The 22,481-nt window shown below is 36.8% G+C and overlaps 1 protein-coding gene across 2 annotated transcripts in view; it reads right to left on the bottom strand.

The window, feature by feature from the left end:
- The window catches only part of LRRC7 (leucine rich repeat containing 7), a 293,661-nt gene that overhangs the window by 7,078 nt on the left and 264,102 nt on the right, over positions 1-22,481 (bottom strand). For both annotated transcript variants that reach the window (XM_087820512.1, XM_087820513.1), the window contains one exon: positions 5,937-6,011. In XM_087820512.1, the coding sequence (XP_087676638.1) occupies positions 5,937-6,011 (75 nt within the window). The remainder of the gene's footprint in view (positions 1-5,936; positions 6,012-22,481) is intronic.

The following is a 22,481-nucleotide window of genomic DNA, read 5'->3' as shown; positions in this document are numbered from 1 at the left end:
ATATTAATCCAAGGCAGCATAAATCCAATTATGCTTTGGGGGGGAAAATGCATATACTTCACATTTATGCATTTGATATTTTGAATATGTGCATTATATTAATGCAACAGATGAGTTGGAGAATACATGCTAAATTAATAAAATCTTAAAATATATTGCCACATTTGACTATATACATGTTTTATGTAAACACAGTCCATTATGGATTATAATATAATGTGTGCAATTTTGAGGAAATTGCAAGTAATGAACAATGGAAAATAAATGAGTGGCTTATTAAGTAGAAATGAAGTTAATAAGAAAACAATGTAGGAAAGGAAATGTATTCTGACAATTTTACCCTTCAAAACATGTAATGGGTGGGTTTCTGGCTTTAGCTGGTTTAGAATGTAAAGAAACATTTTACTGCAATCTTCATTATTTCTAGAAGATATCCTTCCTTATTTTAATTCCACTTGACATCTTGCCACAAAATGTTCCTTTAATTGCCCCTTTCCATAATTTAGACATGAAAAGACTGAGGGTTAATGAAAATAACATTTGTTATTCCAATGAAAAGTGGAGCTTTGCAGCTACAGCTCATCAGTTTACTGTAAAACACACTTAGTTTCTAGGTTGCATCCTCCTGGTCTTTCCTGGATTTATCTTTGATTTTCTTCTGGTAAATGTTTTGTTAAGTGAATAAATTAGGGATGTTTATTTATACTGCAGATATTCTCCAGACGATGCTGTAAGTCTCCTAGGAATTCTGTTGTATTCTCATTATTTGAAGCTCTATTAAAAATGAGTCTGTGAGAAAGCTTGGCCACTGCATTGGTGAGATTATCCAATACGGACAGCGCGGCTCTTTTTAGAATCCAAAAAAGGTACATGGATTAGATTGGAGACATGGACACGTGAGTTTTGTTTGGTTTAAACTCACACTCAAGGGACAAACATATAAAGCGCCAGTGCACATATATTTGGTACGTTAGATATACGTTAATACATTAATAACTTGCACTTCGAATGCCTATAGCTCTTGAGATAGGAACAGCTGAAAACACAGCAACCAAACTAGAGCTATAAGGGCAAGCTTTCATGTTGTCTACTCCTGACAGCCAGCCATTATCAGAAACATTGGGAATCTTAGATAATTAAAATTATGTTTTACAGTAACTACCTGGAATTAATTCCCATTTCAGAATTTTAATCTAGCAGAATACTCATTAAGTATTGGGATATATTTAGGGCTGAGCATACTGCATAATCAATACTACACTGATTCTATGCCAAGTCATTTAAAAATTTTTCCTTTCTATCAAAAATCTGAACTATAGGCCTTAAAGTCTTAGAGAGTTCACATGAAAAAATTTATAGTGCACTTTTTAAATATGAGAAAGTTTGAAGTTTTAGTGGCTTTTACTGTAGCATTAAAAATATCTTCATAGAATAAAACACATAAAAGAATTTCTCTTCTGTCTTAAGTGCACACATGTACTATAGTGCGAATGTTTCATGAATTCGGGCTCAAAAAGGATATATCAAGATAGCATAGACTCAGCTGAAGACTTTGGAACTATCTGTTTAGAAATTCAGATGTAGAACTGATAATAAATGAAGATATTTACTTGTTTCCCTGTTCTGATTTTAGAATGCCTGGTTTCTTCTTATCAAACATGTTGAACGGACATCTCTAACGAATGAATTCCCTACCTTGGTTTGCAAAGCAGTTCCCTATTCCTTCCATGCTCAGAGAGCTCCACAGTTCCCAGTGTTCCTTGCCACACAGGTCTGTCCTCTCCCACTCAAGCCCCGAGTCACTGGATGAGATGAGAGCAGGAGGGGCAGCATCTTGGATTTTTGCTTATGAGTGTCCCCCTCTGGGCATTTCAAGAAACACCCTCTTACGTTAATCAGTTCATTCTCCTAACACTGCTACAATACCTATTAGTTACATCACAAAATCAAGTACTCTATTCATTTTCTGATAGGACCGCATGCATTAATCGCGCCTCCCTGGTATGAGCTCCCTGAGGGCACACAAGTTCCCCTTGTAAGACACTAACCAGGATTGCAGTGGACTGTCAGTGGCTGTGGAACAGAGCAGTAATAACAGGCCTGGTGGCCATCAAACTCCACGATTCTGGCCTTGATATGATGCTCTGAGCCCAACAACCTACCAAGAACTAACTGCAATGTGATAGACCTATTTGTTGAGCGTGATTTCTTGAATTGTCTATGTGAATTGTAGGGCCAAGGTTTTTGAAGACTAGAAAAAAAGGGAACTATCTGGTTTGTTTGAATTATAGTCTCTTTGATTATCCTATTTTGGTATCTTACAGGTATAGCAACAGACAAGAATACATTTTGGATTACAAATTCTAAAACTCTTAAAATTATGGCAAGGTAGAAGAGACTATGCAATTATATTCATTTGGGTAATGTAATTATATACCTTATATTTGAAAATATCTGTTTTGATGACTGGTAATATCTAGATGCCACTAATTATCTATAAGTGATTTGATATCTCTTCTCCTGCCATAGTCAAGCCCTTGTCTGGGAAAAGGGGAGCAGGTAAATGAACAGGATAGGGGTTCACCGCTGTGATGTAACAGTATACAGTATGCTTCCGAGAGAGCTTTAGGCTATAACTATGAATTATGTTAACTATCAAGTATAATATATTCTTTTTTTTACAGTCTATTAATCTCTTCAACAGAGTAACTATAATTAATGAATTTTCAATGTTTAAGTATATTTTGAATAATTGTAAAATGTGTAATGAATTAGACTGAACGTTTTAGCATGAGAAAGAACATTTAGAAAAAAGAAACTATGATGTTAAACCAACATAACTGCTACTTCAAAAGTGGTCAGACTTTAGCAAATTCCCATGGTTCAATCTAATAACATTTTTTATGATCCACGTGCTTTCGATTGTTCTCTCTCCCCCTGATGTAACCCACTTCTACAGAAAGTAAGGCTATGAGGGGTCAACTCTCCTAGCACAGGCTCTTTCCTTCTGCCCTGTTGTCTTAAAGCAAAATGACTTACGAAACACAGGAAGTCATTTGAACATGTTCATTATTTATAGAGTGTGTATTCTGGGAAGATGAATTGTAAAATGACAGAAAAATCATGTGAGTATGTTTTATTAACCCAAAGTGTTTTAATTAACATTATCCCTTAATGCACACACTTTCACGTAATTCAAGTAACATGCTCATAATACCAGAGCAGAATAAAAAGAAAGTAGTGGGTAAAAAGAGTTACAGAAAAAGGAAGAGATAATTCTTATCTAATAAATTCTGAGTTTAGGGGAGGTTTGGGAAAAGTATATCTCTTTTGCTATTTCATATCCCTTTTGTTATTTGCTATGGGGTTAGATGAAACCCAATAACTGCGATCACTTAGGGGGCTCATTCATTGTTTTTTTGTTTGTTTTGTTTTCCCTTTTAGTTTGATTTTCCAGGGTGTACATTGTCATCAATGCTTGTAAATAAATTCTCTCCAGTAAAGACATGCTCTAGTGATCTTGTAAATGACAGGCAAGTCAACGATATAAATCCATTCTTTCCCAGCGTCCTTTAAACTAAGAGCCAATAGTATTATGAACAGAAAAAAACATACTTTTCCCTCTTAGCAAGTGATTTTGGCATTTATTTCAGTTTAGAATTAGCCATTCTTATTTCTTTGAGAAAGTATCATTGGCCACTTGTTCTTTTCAATTAGTACAAATGAAACTGTAAATATAGTACTTTATTTGATTAAGGTCTATGTGCATTTTTCTTTTACTGAAAATGGACTTTGATTTTATTGTACTAGATGCAAATGAGTTCTACAGCAAAAAATAAAAATGTTACATCCTTGATAGTCATTTGTGAAGAGAAGGCACATCTCAATGCAGTTCTTCTACAGTATTTTTGGTTTTCAACTGATTGGACTCATAATTCCGTCCTACTTCTGGCACCAGGACTTCATTCCTCTGAGCACTTTGCTGTTGCTGTATATCTCTCAGGACTAGAAATACTCAATTCCCAATGTCCCCACATATAACTCTTCTAGAATTTCATAGTCAGAAAAGAGGGCTCTAACCCTGCAGCTAGAGAGGAACTTAATTCTTTCTCATTTCCCTTCTGCAGGATAGCTCTCTCTCTCCATCTCAGTCTCCATTTCTATCTCTATTTCTATTGTAGATAAATGTACCATATCTTTATCTATTTGTATATATTTCTTTTCTGAATCTGAAGAAAAAATTCTTCTTTTGCTACCTCTGTCATGGATGAAGGCAACTCCCCAAACTTGTCTCAAGCTATTGAAAGCTACTCCACCCAGCCTGGCATTCTAATAGGTCAGAGATCTCAGATTCACCAGCTACAGGTTTTTCAGCCTCTGGAATTCAAAATAATTTCTCCGAAATTCAGTAGAGAAGAAAACCAGCCATTTCCTTTGCTAAACAGCATTTACCGAGTGTTACGGAGTTATGTTGTTAGTTTATTCTTGGCCATTTTTCATGGAAATTGATAAAATTATTGAACTTAATTTTTTGAGCTAGAAGGACCTCAGATATGTCAGTCATAATTCATTTTGCACATAATGAATGTGAGTCCCATAGACATGATAGAAAATGCTGAAGATCAATGGTCTAGTTAGGAGGTCCAAAATATAGAACTTTCATAATAAAGTGGTAAAGAAAATATTTAGAATAGTTTATGTGTCTTTTTGCTTTCAATGCTTTAACTCAAAAGACCAACTGCTGGTTTGTTCTCCTGCCTGCATGGAATGGACTTGGACCTGTTGATGGTGTTTCTACTGTGAGGCTGCCACAGGCTGGAGCAGCCGAGTCTTGCAGAGAATTATCACTTTTGAAAACTTGAGTTTTCATGTTCTTGATAGTTGAAAATGTTCTTGAGAATAAAATATTCAGGCGTGTGCATGCGTGCACACACACATGATTATATAGGGCTTCTACTTTTCTAGGACTTTCTGAGGGATTTCAGTAAATAGGAGATAGAAGATCTCTTCAGATCTGAGTTGACTGGGGCCTTTGTATTTTTGTAACTGTGTTCATAATGCCAGTCTGACTAGATGGTTCCTGTCCCACATGGCCTGTCTTTATAGCATCCCTAAGTCTTCAGTAAATTATGTCAAACCATTTCATAATTGTTCTAAATGGTCAAATATCTGCAGTGTCAGATAGCTCCATGTAGTTATATAGCGAGAAATTTCTGGGGTCATTAAATCAAAATACTGAATCTTAACTAGATGATACTTAAGAGCCTTTCCCTGTGATGCATGCAATGATTAAGCACCTCATCTATGGGAAGTGACTTAAGAGAGAGGGCCAATCAGGCAAAATGGATGAGATTATCCCAGGCATTCACTTAAGTGTTTACTGGAGTGACCCTTTCCTGATATGAAGAGCTTTAAGCTAGAGCATCTTTGTCCATCACACAATATATTTTAAAAAGTCACCTTACATACAGCTAAATTTGTGTTCATACATCTACGTAGGGAGACTAGAGAGATATAACCACGGGTTTCACAGCATTCAAATAGCAATGAGCTTCTTGCTGAGAAATTAAATATGTGCCAGTCCCTTCTCCCTCATCTAAAGTCACATACTTATCCTATTTAGGTACTTCATTTCTCTCACATGTACTTGATAACTATGCATAGATTCTTATATGTATCCATTTTTCTCATATTACCAAGTAGAATCATTCATTGAAACAAAAATATGCAGAACAGCTACCATGTGTCATCTACTGGGAAGTAAGATTTGATCAGACTGAATTGGTTTCTGACCTGTCTCTCACCCCAAAACAATAAAGGCAAATAAGAAATCTAAGGAGGACTTATCATTTAATTCAGGACATTCAACTTAATAACACAGTTACATATTTGTTTCAATGTTGGCACTTTAATATATTGCTTTTGGGCTGTCTTACCTGAAGGATCTTATCACCAGGCTGCAGCAGGTTGGATGCTGGTCCATCAGGCTGAACCCTAGTAACAAAGATACCCTATAAGTCAGAAGTGAGAGGTTAGGATTCTATGATCAAGAACAAGGCCCACTTAAAAACTTTTCATTCATATAGAGTACAGTGAAAAAAGATTAAAAACAGTTTGTACATGTAAACTTCAAAAATTATTATAGTGTTTTAAGTAGGGCACCACTCTCCAAGTCAACTTTAAGAAAAATAACATCTTTATTTGCACAAAAAGCTCACCTTGTTTTTAAAGTGTACTTATGATTTATAAATTAATTTCACTGCACAGTCTTCATTTCCTTCTTAAATCATTTGAAATATGGTACTAACCATATTTTGTACAGCTTCTGAAACTGTCTTGTTATATTTTGCATTGAAAATGTCTTCTATTGGATATATTGTAAATTCAATGTGTACTTTAAAAACCTTACTAGAATTACATATAAGTTCTGGTTTACTTTAATGAGTGCTACTTTGTATGTTCTTGAGATTTTTAATATAAAATGCAAATGAACAAATTAAACATAAGAAAAATTCCACGTGCATTTTAAATATAAAGTGTATGTTTACATAGTTACAAAACCTCTGGATTGATTAATTTAGTTTATAAAAGAGTCAAATTAAACTTTCCTGAACATATATGTAAAATGAAAACATTCAACTGAATGTCTACCACGTGCTAGGTTTTGATTGGCTGCTAGAGTTATAGAGATATGTGGAATATAATTTCTGACTCCAATGAGCTCACAATATAGTGGAGGAAAAGTCAAGAAAACCACAAATTACAAAACAGTACAACAAGTGTCATGACAGAAGTACAGGAGATTATCAAAGAAGTTTCACCCAGCTTCTCCTTAGTGTGTCAGGAGGACACACCTGGCAGCTGAATTATGAAGGACAAATGAAAGGCATCCAAAGGATAGGGGAGGAGGAGGGTTGCAGGGAAACCACGCGCTGCAGTGCGAGTGCCTGTGACGTTCAGGAAACCGCAAGCAGCGCTATTATGACCGGCGGGTGCCAGCGCACAGGGTGGGGAGCACGGGAGAAGACGAAGCTAGGAAGCACATTGGGGCCAGATTCAGACGCGCTTTTAATAGACATGCTTATCAGTCTGGGGACCTACGGAAGTATCTGAAGCTTGATGGTGACAAGATCTGAAGAATGAACTGATGAAAGGATACACAAAATGCGTACACCTATTCAGTGGAATATTATTTGGCAGTAGAAAGGAATGATGTTCTGACAATACGGATGAACCTTGGAAACATTATGCCAAGCGAAAGAAGCCGGTCACAAAAGGCCATACGTTATATGATTCCATTTATATGAAATGTCAAGAATAGACAAATGCACAGGAAAGGAAAGCAGGTTTGAGTCTGCCAGAGGCTGGGGAGCAGGGAACTTGGGAGTGAAAACGTGTACAGAGTTTCTACTGAGGTTATAAAAATATCCTGAAATCAGAGAGTAGTAGGGGTTGCACAATTCTGTGAACATGGTGAAAACCACTTAATTGTGCACCTCAAAGGATGAATTTTATGGTACATGAATTAGATATCAATATAACAGTTATTGTTTTTTAAATTCTTAAGAACTATTAATTGTATAGAAAACAATATTTTAATATTCTTGCTTATTATTTAGAAAATCACCTCATTTGCTGATCCATAAACTTAATAACTCTCACTTATACCCATTACTTTGAGTATTCGTGTGTGTGTGTGTGTGTGTGTAAGTGGTTTAACAATCAGACCCTAATTAAAATACTTCTATGTGTGTTTTCATTTAGCATTTCAGATCTTTCTGAAATTTATTTATTTAAGGTTTTGAATGATTTTTATGTTTCTGATTTCAATCTCTTTTCCTTCATATTTAAAGATGAAACTACAGATTGCCATCAAAATTCCTAGAAAACTGCATAACATTTAATCTATTAATTCAACTTCCAGAACTTAAGGAAATAACTGGAAAAATATTCAATATACATTTACAATATGTTCATCATCGTCTTAACTGTAAAAATAAAATTATAAACCTCACCTAAATGTCTAATAACAAGGGATTGATTAAATAAGTTATGGTAAATCCACATAACAGACTAATATGTGGTCATTAAAAATGAAGACCTAGATGGCAGATATAGAAGTACACTAGTGCTTGGTGAAACAAGCGGGCTGTAAAACATTGTGTGGGATGGTATGACATACGACAGGGTGGGGCAAAAGGAGGATTACAGTTGTGAGTATGCAAAATACAGTTTATTCTTTTATTATTTATTAATTATATTATTACCCATATGAAAAACTGTAGATCTTCCTTTGCCCTGCCCCTGTGTCTTGGCTGAAGTATGTTTATATTTTTGTGTGGGAAAATATCCACGAAGACAGACTCTTAAACATTAATAGTGGTTGTAGTGGGAGACATCATATATATAATAAATACATAGATTTCCTTTTGCTCCTTTGTGTTTTCTAATTTTTCTACAATGATTGTGCATTACTTACACCATTAAGAAAGTAATTATATATAAGTATACATATACATGCATATATATTTTTTGATTTTAGGTTAATGTGGCACTGTTAAGAGTGATGCTCAAATAGGTAGTTAACTTTGGTCAATTGTTGTACAAATGGTCAATTCAGAAAGAAAAAGAAAACTGGTTGTTGGAAAGGATGCCAAATAAGGCACAGAGATGAATTCACCAGGCCAATGAATGGCACTGGTGGTGAGAACAAATATAATCCCTACAGCCCTTTTCACACTAGGCATAGAGCTCTCATACGCCACCAATCCTGGAGACTGTATGTGCAACAAGTCCCCCTGGCAGCCTCTGTCTTTGCTATTGGGGTCCCTGTACAATAGACAGAATGACCCGATTGCCCCAAATAAGCCACTACATCTTTGGGTGCTGGAGGTTGTTTTAACTCTTATTTTAGGAGCCAAATTCTGTCTACTTAGTTAATTTTGATTGCCTTTCTTCAGCTCAGAGTACAGGAATAATTTTAATAATGATTGTATGAATCCAGACCATCACATCTGCAATGCTGGGAGGAGCTAGCAACACAGCATAACCTGACTGCTGAAAGAATACAAATGTGGTGTCTGTAGCAGGTTTAATTTCATCCACCACAAAGCTCTGCAGGATTCAACTGCTGTCCTGAAGACTTGCTTTGAAGCTCACTCTGATGGTGTCCTGAGTCTTCCAAAACATTTACAGTTTTCTAAAGCTTTAATATTTCTTTTCAATCAATGAACTTTATCAACTAAGAAACTGCTACTGACCACTGGAATAGTTTTCTTTTTTCTATATATATCCCATCAGCCAGCATACTGCCATGTTATTTGAAACAGATAGCAATGAGTTATATGTTTAATAATGGTCTGTGGCATTCATGATTTGTGGAGGCAGAATGTTTCCCAAAACACTGCCTGCAAAGGCCAGTGCCCTGAATTTACGTATTTATGTAAATAAACACTGTGCTATGAAGGAGACCCAGTAATTCTGAACTGATTTTGTGGTCTCTGCTGTGGTGAATATTGATGAGAAATATGAAAACTTGGACATTGTTTTGAAAAGCTCATTGTAGCAATGTGTCACTCTTTCAATGAATTTATTTTATGCTGAGTCTTCAAAGAATGCTTTGCACTGATGACAGAATTTGGTGAAGAATTATCAGACTATTCGTATTCTGAAAATTAGAACAACTTCTTACTGCTTGGGAAAAAGCCATCTCCTAACTTCCAAATGGCAGTAAACCATCTTGTATGTATGTATCAAAGATCCAAGTCATGGCATCTGATCAATTTTGTAACTCTACAGGCAAGAACTAAAATATGTTCAGTTCCTTGTAACATCTGGTAGAATGCTAAATGTGGGACAAACTACCATGCAGTACATTCAAAACTAGTGAGACAATCTGTACACCTAAGATGATAGAGAAACCGTCTTGCCCAGGGAAGTAAAATACTTTAGTAACTCTTTTCCAATGAGGTGGTAGAACAAATTACCACAAATTTAGTGGCTTAAAACATCACAAACTTATTATTTATAGTCCTGTAGAATAAAAATCCAACACAACTCTCACTGGTCTAAAACAAATGTAATGGCAGGACTGCAGTATTTTCGAGTATCTAGAGGAGAATCTGTTTCCTTGTCTTTCCCAGCTTTGAGGAAGTGTCCACATTTCTTGGCCCACGGTCCCCATTTTCCATCTTCAAAACCAGCAATTGTTCATCTTTCTGAACATTCCTCTGTAGTCGGATACCCATCTGACTACAGAGAGGAGTCTGTTTTTAAAGACTCATATGATTAGATTGAGCCCATCTGGATAATCCAGAATAATCTCCTCATCTCAAAGTCTTGAACTTAATCTCCTCAGCAAAGTCCCTTTTTCCATGTAATGTAACATATTCACAGGTTCTAGGAATTTGGACGTGGCTATCTTTGGGGAGGTGCATTTTTTTCCTGCCTGCCACATAATACAAAAAGTAGGTAAGAGCATAACTCTGCAGTTAGACTGTCTGTGTTCATCATTTATAAGTGGGTGACCTTAGGCAAGTTAATTAACTTTTGTGTAGTTCTCCTCATCAGTAAAATGGGTATACTAATGGTATATGTCTCACTCCTTAGATTGAGTAAATATATACCAAATACTTAGAACAGTGGATGGCACTTAAGGTAGGGTCAATAAAAGTTGTTATAATATTGAAAGTCTGGAGTGTGAGCTATAATCCATCATCTTTTTTATCCAGCAAAACTTACATTGAGAGTTTCAGCGTCTCCAACTGTACCAGATATATTGTCAGGAAATTCTTCTTTGCTCTCAAGCTGGAGTATACTGAAAGGCCAACACGTGCTATTGCTCCCCTGCATTAACAACAGGTTGAGGATTTGCATCTCTTACTGAGGGAAGGGGGTGTGAAGAGGGCTGAAAAGTCTCCTGTCTCATCTGTGGTTTTCTAGTGGCGGTTCTCAGTGGTAGTGGCTCCAACTTATTCACTCTCAGTAGTGGACAAGGGTCCCAATTAGAGGGCTTCCTGCTGGTTCCTGGTAATTTTCAGGCACTACTTCCTTTGGTAGCTCCAAGTCAGGAGCATCAGCTCTTTATAGTAATGGCTGCTAGAATCTAATTAATGACTTAGGGCATCACTGAGTTTTTTTTTTTTTTTTTTAAATGTAATCTTTATTGATTTCAGAGAGAGAAAGGGAGAGGGAGAGAGAGACAGAAACATCAATGATGATAGAGAATCATCCATTGGCTGCCTCCTGCATGCCCCCAACTGGAGATCGAGCCCAAAACCTGTGCATGTGCCCTGACAAGGAATCGAACCTCGATCCCCTGGATCCTTGGTTGATGCTCAACCGCTGAGCCACGCCTGGCCAGGCACTGAGTCTTTTTTTTTAATGTCTTGTACCTCAGGACCAGCTCTCAGGTTCCTTAGTGACTTGACAACATGTGGTTTTTCCTTAGTGCCACCTCTAGAAGGCATCTCACAACAGAGCAAGATAAACGCTGCAGTTCTTTCTAAGTCTTTGCTCTCCTCAGACACCAGGATCCTGGTGTGCTTGAGACAGACACGAGCCCACGGGCTCATGCATCACAGAGGGACCCGCACTGGTTGGAGCCAAAGTTAATCCAGAGAGGGTGGCCGAATGCTACAAATAGGCATGACCTATTGCCATTTCATATTTCTTCCCATTTTTAAGCTAGTCTTTATGCAAGTCATAAATGGTTTTTCCAAAGGTACCGATAATGAAGCTTTAAAAAGTTTCATACTTTTCACAAGTAATTTTGGAAAAGGGAGGTTTTTTACGGTGTTAAGATCTGACCTTGTCTTGCTGGTTACCTTAGCCTATACAGCGCTGGACATAAACTTTCAAGTGCTCAGAAAGTTAGTCTACAAGGCCAACACTTAACATTTTAACTTTAGAGGAGAAAGGAACTTTCTGTGGCTTTTTAATGATGAAGGTGAATGACTGTGACAGCCTCAGGTACTGTAAATGGAGACACCAAAATAGAACTTGTCTTAAGGGGACTGCGACTTCAATTTATAAAATATGCTTTTCTTTAAGATTCTGAAAAATCTTGGCTTTAGCTGATGCTAAGAAATTGGCTTCTAGGAAGGCCACATCTCAAATAAAACTTGCATATTATTACAATTACAATTCAAAACACACTGGTTAAATATTATAGAATATAGTATTTCATGCTTTCATATAATTATGAAAGTTCAAAGAGTGTTTCTGGAGGAAAAACTGACTCATGAAAATAACAAACACAGCCACAGATTCAATAGTTTCTGAGGGGAACTTTTTTCTTTTTTTGCCAAAAATGTGGCATATAATTTTTTTTCATGAATTGAGCAAGGTTAATATGAAACTATGGGCCCGGCCAGGCGTGGCTCAGCGGTTGAGCGTCGACCTAGGATCCAGGCGATCGGGGTTCGATTCCTGGTCAGGGCACATGCCCGGGTTGCGGGCTCGATCAATGACTCTCTCATCATTGATGTTTCTATCTCTCTCTCTCCCTCTCCTTTCCTCTCTCTGAAATCAATAAAGATATATTTAAAAAAAAAAATGAAACTATGGTTTGGGTTATACGAGTAGCACCACATATACAGAGCAGACTGTATTTAATTAGTCCTTGTGTCTAATTAGACTTGACACATCAAGGATAAAGGTATTATCAATAGTTTCTTTTCTGTGGATCAAAAGTGTGATGACAAAATATTTTAAGATTAATTGCTGAGTGTCAAATCTTAGGCTTTGAACAAGTTGCCACCGTAAAAGCTGAGGAATGTATATGCTGCAAGAGAAGAGATTTGTCCCAGGGCCATTAGGAACGAAAAGAGAGGCGGAGGGAGGAGATAGGGAAGGAAGGGGGGGGAGAAAAAGGGGCATCGGCGGCTGAAAACGATGCTTCAGTGTGTGACTGAAGTTTAGTCTACGGAACGATGAAATGTAAGCTCTATTACAGAAGAACACGAAGGAGAATTGCTTTAGAAGCCGAGCAGATGTAAGCCTCAAAAGACAGAGATACAAACAAAAATCCTCAGGCTGACCAAAGTCCTCCAGACATTTCACAGAAATCTGATGCACACACGTTTAAAGGAATTCCGAACTCTCACAAATTTTAAATAAATAGTAAAATAGAATTACTTGGTTGTATTTGTAACGTATTTATTAATAATGCATTAGAGCAATGAGGAGACTAATAAAACCATAAAAATTACTATGTGATTACAAATGTCTCAGTGGCAATATAATGCAGACGACCCTCACAGAATTAATACATGCGGTTTGCCCTTGGGACTTGCACCATACGCTTAGGTGACTGTAAAGCCTTATTTAGTTGGGGGGATAAAGTATTTTTTTAAAGATACTATTCTTTTGATTTGCTAAAAGTATTAAAAATAAACAGTTTATTCCTTTTTATCTGAGATTCCTGTTAAAATGACAATTTGACTAACTAGAATATTTTTTATAGTTTGAGACTGATCATCATGGGTTATGTTTAGGAGAATTTGAATGTAAAATGAAAATTGTGTTTGGTTTTGGTTACTTTATAATTTTTTTTATTAGCAGCTCCAGTAATCCAAATTATGATTTGATAATTAACCATCTCTGGGCTGTCTGTCTATTGTGGCTGGAAGTAACTTTGCTTCCTGTTTATTTCTTGGTGAAATTCTGGAGTTTAAAAAAAGTTCCTTTCATTTGATTTTTGTATTTTCTTTTAAAAGTAAATGATCACAATCCTTCACACATTGTATGTCCAGATTTCTTGTCTCTTTGGAAAAAAGAAAAGAAATACTCTTTAAAGCCAGTATTTAATATGAGACCTCAACTGGTGGTGGATATTTGGATTGCTGAGTTTTATAAAGCCTGCTGATTCTGTCAGACCAGAGCCCCTGATAGCTTTCCTTCTCAGCTTTCTACACAGCCTAAAATAGTAGAAACTATTAAAAACAGGAGTGGGTAACTGTAGATGGCTGTGGCTTCTCCTTCCTAGCTATTTCTGAAATAGGACCGGTAATCAGCTTTTTATTATCAACCTTCAGGCTTCCTCAAAGCCCTTTCAGTTGCATAATTTTTTGACACTATCTGCACCATTTTAAAATAATGAATTGAAAAATTCAGTCAAACCTTTTTTTTGATTACTTGTGCTAAAATAAGGCTTTAAAGTAAAAAAATTGTTTTGTTGTAAGCTATATTCCGTCAAATTACTATTATTTTAGATTTAACATGGTTTTATTTAATGGCTAGCACATTGGATCTTATACAGTGATCCTAAACTGTTATTCCTTCTGCGTAATCTAACTCTAGATTTATCTTTCCATATATAACCTGGTTACCTAACCTGTGCACCACTACACATGAACCTTATCTTTATATACATATGTGTGTGTGTATGTATACATGCCTTTTTTTTTTTTTAAACAGTAACTCACTCTAAATTCTAATCTATTAGTGTAGCTTTCCAGCACAGTTCTAGGGTCTTGAGGTAACTTCTTGTCTAAGTCCTTCCTGAAAATCGATTCTTATCTGTTTGTGCCTCTCCCCCAACTCATCCAAGTGATCTTAGGGAGGGTTTAAGTTTGAACTTACAGAACTTAAGAGTTCTCATGATTTTCTTCACACAGCCCACGGAGAAAAATGACACAAGAAAAGTGCTTTGCAGTTACTTGGTTTCTTTTTACTTGTCTTAGATTCCTCATATTTATTTTTTAAAATATAGCTTTATTGTTGAAAGTATCACAGATGTCCCCCCTTTTCCCCCTATTGACCCCCTCTACACTGCTCCGGGACCCCTCATATCTATTTTTACATGGCTTTTAAAATTTTTTCATCTAAGGGTGTTCACTCCAAACTCCCCTGCTCCTTCTGACTAATGTATAGTTTTTAAAACCATTTTCTTTAGTTACAAAAGAACAAGGATTTGGTTCAGTTAGTGATTACTCTCTCTTAGAGAGACTAGGACTCTAGAATATAGCAGTCCTTTTTTTTAAAAATATTTTTATTGATTTGAAAGAGAGGAAAGGAGAGGGAGAGAGATAGAAACATCAATGAGAGTCATTGATCGGCTGCCTCCTGCACGCCCCCTGCTGGGGATCGAGCCCGCAACCCGGGCATGTGCCCTGACCGGGAATCGAACCACAATCTCTTGGATCATAGGTTGATGCTCAACTGCTGAGCCACAGTGGCCAGGCCAGCAGTCTTTTTAAAAAAGAAACAAATTAATCAGAAAAATTACAAGGATTTAAAAGCAGATTTAAATGGGTCTCACTGCAAAAACAATCTGAGACAGTCTGTACTGAAGCATCAGTTGCTTTGGCGATCCCTCAGTTTGAGGCCATGGTTGAAGCCTCAGGCTCGAGGGCAGTACTTCTCATAGATGGAAGCAAATCAGAATCTCTGGTACTAAAGTACTTTTAGCTTGAAAGATGAAAAAAAAATCTATTGTTTTTATAATGCTGTTATGGACACGATTGGTGACCTGCCCAGATTCCCTCTATCAGACTCGTGCTCTCATCCTGCAGGTGCGGCCCACAGCTCACATCTGACACCTCTCTTGAAAATTGCCCTCAGCGTGGAGTCTCCTTAGTGGGAAATGCTTGGAAGGTTACACCCTCCTGCGGGGAGTGGCTTGCAGCCAAGGACTGACTGATAACAGGGTACAAAAGGTGAGAAAACTGTAGTAACATCGTGCTCCAGAGCAGCCTGGACAATCAGCCTTCCCGTAACCCACACCTCTGCTTAGCCTCTTCCTCTGCCCTCTTACCTCCCTCAGTCCCTCAGAGCTTTCACCTGAGAGCCATTTCAATTAAGCACTTGCACAAAAAATTCCCTTCTAGGGGAAGTGACTTTAGACAAATACAAACTATAAAAATGAAAGCTCTGCTTATCTTCTTGCCTGGTAGAAATATGTAGATTCTATATTTTGCCTATTAGTGATTCTTCAGAAGCCAGAGTCAGGAGATGAAATGTACTCCCCCCTTACCCTAACATAGGACAACTTTGGGGGCAGAATGGGAAAAAGTGGATGATATTGTTATTGTATAAATATTATTGAGATACATCCTAACTGTCATCTGGGCAAGTTAAAAAAAGTTAAACAGCATTGCCATAGGCAATACCTAGCAGCTATTCCTTTTTATTTATTTTTTGTTTTGTTTTAGTTCTATTAATTTGGGTTTTCCCAAGAATTCTAGTTGGTGATAACCTTTTCAAGCAAGAAACTAGAAACACTATGAGTTCCCTGGCATACCACTTAAAACATGTGGTGGCAACTCTGTAAATGGAATACGGAAGATTTTACACATGTCCAAAAGATCGATTTGATTCTCAGCAATTAACTTTCATTGGTGGACTTGTCGATTCTTGTTAATTATTACATTAGGTATTATATACGAACTAACCTTAAGTGCTTTCAAATTTTGATTGAGAAATGTCTGACATTTTCCCAATGAATAGCAACAAACTTTATAAAAGCCTCTCAATCCTTTTCCACATCATCTTCCGTCTCCTTGTTTTGCTTATTTTGTTCTGTGCTAAGTGGCTAAGACAATGAAGCAAACAGAACACGGTTAAATAATATATAACTCCAGCAACTACTCTAGCTGACTATGCACTTGGGCTTTAATTTCATTGAAAAATGTTTTACCAATGATCACGGTGATAGCAATCTCCACTCTAGTGATTTTCTAAATATACTGCTGAATTAAAATGTTATTTAAAATGGCATTTTTTAATCGCCTTTTTTCATATAAATGTCCCAGTGATATTCTGAAGAACTGAGCCTGTGTTGTTGTATCTTATTATATTCTTTCATAAGCTGAAATCCATGTCTTCCTTATATTAAAATGTCTGGACACCAACATTACCCAATTGGCTAAAGCACACTGTCATGACTTTTTAAAAAGCTGTGTATGTGGTCATCCCTGTGGGAATCCTATTAATAGGAGGCTGTAAAGACTACATTTCTATCAGTGTTTCTGAATAGACTTGTGATGTTTTTCCCCTCAACATATAAAACAAAAACAGAATAGGCAAAACCCCCCACATTTTAAATTTTTAAAATATCTCACGTTTACTATCCTCAAACAACCAAGTGGCATTCTGAACCTCAAACTGCAACGAAATTAAGACGCAGTTGAAATGATCAATTGTGTTGTAAAATAATTTATGTTCAGTATTTATTTTAAAAAATGAAGTTTTATATATAAAAAAACATGTTTGTCCCGCCCTAAATTTAGTCCAAAATGCAATATATGAACAGTATGATATTTATCCTTTGATCTCGAAATGTTACTTTCACATAATGCATAGACTCTCCAAATGACTTTGCATTATATAGTCACTGGAAGTAGAATCAAGGATGGGCAGATGTGAAAATTGTATTATAAAATGAATTTAGAAATATATAAAATAAATCATATTTGTCTAGCAGTGGTACAAAATGAAGGAAATGTGTTTTATGTAGTTTAATATTTATGCAGTAAATATAAATCATAGGCTGTGTGGAGTTCTAGATAAATGTCTTTGCTATTCTTGATTTGTATATCCACGGAGAATACATGACAGGAAATAGACATACGGTATGTACCTTTTTCATAAGTCAAGAGTGTATCTTTTTCAACCTTTTGTTTATGATTCACCCAGTGTCATGGGGCTGAGCAAACCTGGAAAATTATTCTTGTGCATTTTGGAATTTGCCACTGCCAAGCTTGCTTCTGGCCATTGTTATCCCCAGGTAAAGGTATCAAATAAATGCTTTGATTTTGCACTTCTAACCCTTCTTCTCTTAATATTAATTATAAAAATACTTTTATTTGATGCAATATGCATCTCCACACAGAAAAAGGTCCTATTTTTTTCTAAGGGTAGAAGGTGGGGTGTAAAGAAAGAGGGCCTAAGTCCTTTGCAGGCCGTTTTGGCATCTGGGGTCAAACGATTGTAGTTATGTAGAATAAGATACAGCAATTTACTATGAAATTCCAGAGTATGTATTTAGAGTTTATTGGCGATTATATTTTATGTTTGCCACGCCTCCAATATTCTTCTTTGGCTTGGAATTTTACCTGTACCATAAGCCAATTAAGACATCTAAATAAGAACAGGAATGTGTTTCTTCCATTATTTCTGTGTCTACATGCAGACTGCCCAAATCAGTAGAAATACAGGTTGGCTCATCTGCGGAGTATGAGAGTTTATGATCAAACTGTGGAGAGTAAGTGATTCTTGGATCCCAATGCCCAAGTATGTGTATTTCCTGCTGTCAGGTGTTTTCAGGATATCCATAATACAGCTTCCATTTTCATTCTATGACTATATAATTGTTCACGGGACTGTTCAGCGCTATACATTTAGAGCATATAGAGAAAGGGGCTATGAGTTTTCTCCAATATATTTAAACTCTAGGAGCTTAGTCCTGCCTCCTCAAATGAGGCAAGGAGGGATATTAGTCCCTGAATGAAGAACTATGTGAATGCATCGCTAAAAATTCATTAATCTGCAGAGTCTTGGGCTGCTTTATGAAGTCACTATATCACATGGTATCACTCATCCATTCATTCAGGCTTTTCTTTCTAACAATATCCAATTAACCAATACAACATGAAAATTGTATTGGTAAGTTACTGGTATTTTGCAATCATGAACAATTACTTTATGAACATGTAAATACAGGCAAAGATTATTGCGATTTGTTCCACTGGCATAATCACTACTATAATGATACCTTAGTCCAAAAGTTTTATAATTGCTTAGCAATCCACTATGTACAGTATGCTTCTAATTATCTAGGTTCAATAGAGGATACATGCTGACTTCCAAGGACTTGCTGAAGCAAATATCTAGACTATGACTAATTAGAGGGCTCTCTGATACTTTCAATATTAGGATATCACATTAGCCTGAACTCTATAGGGTATAAATTTGTCATGTGGCTCTTCTGCTAAGTGGCATTTTCAGATGGAGGCAAGCATCATAGTGCTTATTAAGAGGGAAGGATTTGTAGTCAGATCAATTTAGGTTCAAATCTTGTCTGCCACAGATCAGCTAAATGACCTTGTACAACTTAATTAACCCCCCTGGGCCTCAGAGAAATGGGTAATAACAACACTCAACTAACAAGTTGTTTTGAGGATCAGATAACTTCATGAATATGAAGAACCTAATATAGTGGACACTTAATAAAAGCCTATTATTTTATTACTTTTATGTTATCACATACTTATTGGATCAAGATCTTTCACTTTTCTTTAGCACCTTGCCATCTTGACAGCAATGTTTTCCTGTAATAACCCGACCATGGCTTTCATCCACTTCAGTGGGAGGGCAGAGGCAAGCATTAGGTAGGGCCAGTTTTATCCAGTTTTCTCTTTCCAAGTATGTTTTCACCTGGCAATAAATCCAAACTAATGAACTCCATGATGAGTGAATTGGGTGTTCAACTACTAAACATTGCTCTGACAATGATATGAACTGCAGGACTAATTGTGTTTCATCCATTTAACCTGAGGAGACAATAATTGGTTAGGACTACTTTGGGTTCTTTAAGAGGAGTTCTGTTTGCAAGATCAGATCCTATTCTAAAGCTCTCAAAGTCTGGCTCAAAACAGTGCCTGTATCGGCTTAATCCTGAGCTCTCCCTAAAATCTGTTAACTTTTGGGCCGTCTCAGAATTTTCTGCAAGACTTTTATGCTACCACAGAATATAAATTGGAACTTCTGCCAGACTGAACAACAGCTCACTTTTGCTGCAATCCCACACTCCCAGCCTTTCAGGATGACAACTTCATGTTTTCTTTATTTGGCTATATACCAGGCAGTCAGTTTGGATGTTCTCTCACAATGATCCTTGGCATTTGGCTGAAACACTGGTTCCCATCAATCATAATGTAGAGAATGGTACAAATCTATTTGGCTACATTAGTAGAGAAAGTCTTCAATGCCTCTAAGACATTCAGATATCATGGATACTTAGAATTTTGAGTGGCATTATGAGACATTCAAACATTCATGAACAGTAAGTCAAATAACATAGTGTGCTTCTGAGGATATTTCTAATCCATGAGGTGTTTACTGGAAGGGAGTATGTATCATATTAAATTTAAGCTTTTGCAAGACTAGGACTCCTTACAAAGTATATCTGTTGATTTTTTTTTTTTTTTAAAGTATCTTTATTGATCTCAGAGAGAGGCAAGGGGAAGGAGAGAGAGAGATAGAAACATTAGTGATGGAGAGTCATTGATCGGCTGCCTCCTGCATGCCCTCTACTGGGGATCAAACCCGCAACCCGGGCATGTGCCCTGACTGGGAATCGAACCCCGATCGCCTGGATCCTAGGTCGATGCTCAACCGCTGAGCCACGCCTGGCCGGGCTATCTGTTGAATTTAATCATCTGTTCAATTTGCTTCTCTCACCCTCAGCTGTAAATTAGCTAATTCATGAAAAAACAATGCTTTTCAACATTGGAGAGAGGTATTTTTAAAGTTCATTTTCTTACTGTTTGGTATTTTTGGGTTGGTATAGGCCCTGGGTTCTACTCTAAATTTTATGCACCCGCCTGGCCGGGCGTGGCTCAGCGGTTGAGCATCGACCTAGGATCCAGGCGATCGGGGTTCGATTCCCGGTCAGGGCACATGCCCGGTTGTGGGCTCGACCAAAAAAAAAAGAAAAAAATAAATAAATTTTATGCACCCACTATAAGAATGGGGCACTAGCACGAAAGAAATGTGATTGAATTATGAAGAGATTACTCCTTCTCCTTGTCAGTGAATTAAATTCTTATGTAAATTGTCAGAGCCAATGTCCTCTGAGCACTTTAAACTATCTACCATGTGTTTGGCATGACACCAAAAGAATTCAATAAATAAAGAGCAGTTTTGAGAGTTTTCTGTTGATTTGGGACTTTTAATCACTCCGAATCAATTTTGCAATAATAGAGATTCACTTTTCAGATTGTGGAGTATTTCAGAGAGAAATCAGGCAAAGAAAATAGCTTTTGAGGGGAAATCTTTCAATGGAAACATTATACAATTCAAGCTCTATATCTGTTGTATTTAACCAAAAGAGCAAATTAGAAAATTATAGAAATAGTTCCGTCTCACTAGAGTCATCAAAATGGTACAAATGAGAAATTAAAGTAATAGTTATGCAGTGTTCATTTTCCTCATAGTGGAAAAATTACAGGTAATTATTTGAAAGCCTCACATCTACTGTCTCCTTCAGTTGAAAATAACAGCAGAAAAGCAGTAGCATTTAGACATCTTGACAATTTAGCAATCTGTTAATCCTTAATTTAAAAATATTTATTACCCCGTGACTTCTAATAATATAGTGAAAGGATGTTATATGCTGGTGAGAAAAGAGAGAAAAAAATGACTTCTGAATTTCAACTATCTTAAGAATGATGCGGTTATTAACTTTTCATTGAAGGAATTTAGGAAGGAGATGTAAATCCAGAGACAGAAAGAAGGATCGAGAAGACTAAGACAGAAGGATTTGAAGTTTTTACAAATACCATGAGGTGCTTCTAATAAGTTTGAACTTGTATACCTTTTATCTTAAGATATATCAATAATTTGTTAAAATTCAGTAAACACTTGGTCCTACTAAACCAGGAATGTTTTAAATGTACCACGTTGATGGTTATCCTGAACAGCATTTCAAAATTAAATGCTTATGCACAGACATTCCTAACTGACGTTCTCCTAAATATATAGGGGCTGCCTCACATACATTCATATATATATATATGTAGCTGCTGCAACCAGCTGACGAAAAGAGCTCCCATCTGTGGTCACTGGGGATTTCTTTCTAGTCCCGTCCATCCTAATGTGTATAGTGTGAATAATTCTTGCTTTGGGTCCATCCTCTTCCTCTCTTCTTTTTCTCCAGAAAGGAAAGGAGGAAGGGCATAAAGAATGGAAGGAAACAAGGCTAGAAAGACGTGGAGGAAAATAAGGGATTAAGGGCTCCGTTTCAGGCTATGGAAATCTTCAGAGTAGGGACACCAGAGTCTTTTCAGAAGTAGGTTTTATGATCAGAAATTGATGTGTGGGTTATTTTTTTAATGGTAAGCAGAAAGGATCTGCACCAGGTTGTGACTTATAAGTAGACAGAGAGCCTGTGGAGCTTGTATGCATATCTAATTTCCATCTTTCTTCATCACCCTAAAGTTTTCTGATGCCACTTAATACAATTAAATTTGATTAGGTCAAAAGCAAATAGTGTCAATGATCACCTAATTATAATTACCAATGGAGTCAAAGCTGAGAGTATTAAAAAATGATGGTAGCAGGGCAGGTTATATGGCTCAGGATAACATTTTTTAAATAAAAAGTCAGGTGGTCTAAAAGGGATCAGACAGGCCAGATCTGAGCATGGGCAGGGTGTTGGGTGCTCAGGCAATGGTTGAGGTTGGGGGCAAAACTTTACCGATGGTTTGACAAACAGGGGTAAGCATGAAAGGAGGACCTGACTCCTCTCCATGGCTAAC

Source organism: Miniopterus natalensis, chromosome 9, assembly GCF_054644295.1.
Source record: "Miniopterus natalensis isolate mMinNat1 chromosome 9, mMinNat1.hap1, whole genome shotgun sequence".
Classification (NCBI taxonomy): domain Eukaryota; kingdom Metazoa; phylum Chordata; class Mammalia; order Chiroptera; family Miniopteridae; genus Miniopterus; species Miniopterus natalensis.
Note: the sequence above shows the minus strand (reverse complement) of the source record. Positions and strands in the feature narration are given on the sequence as shown.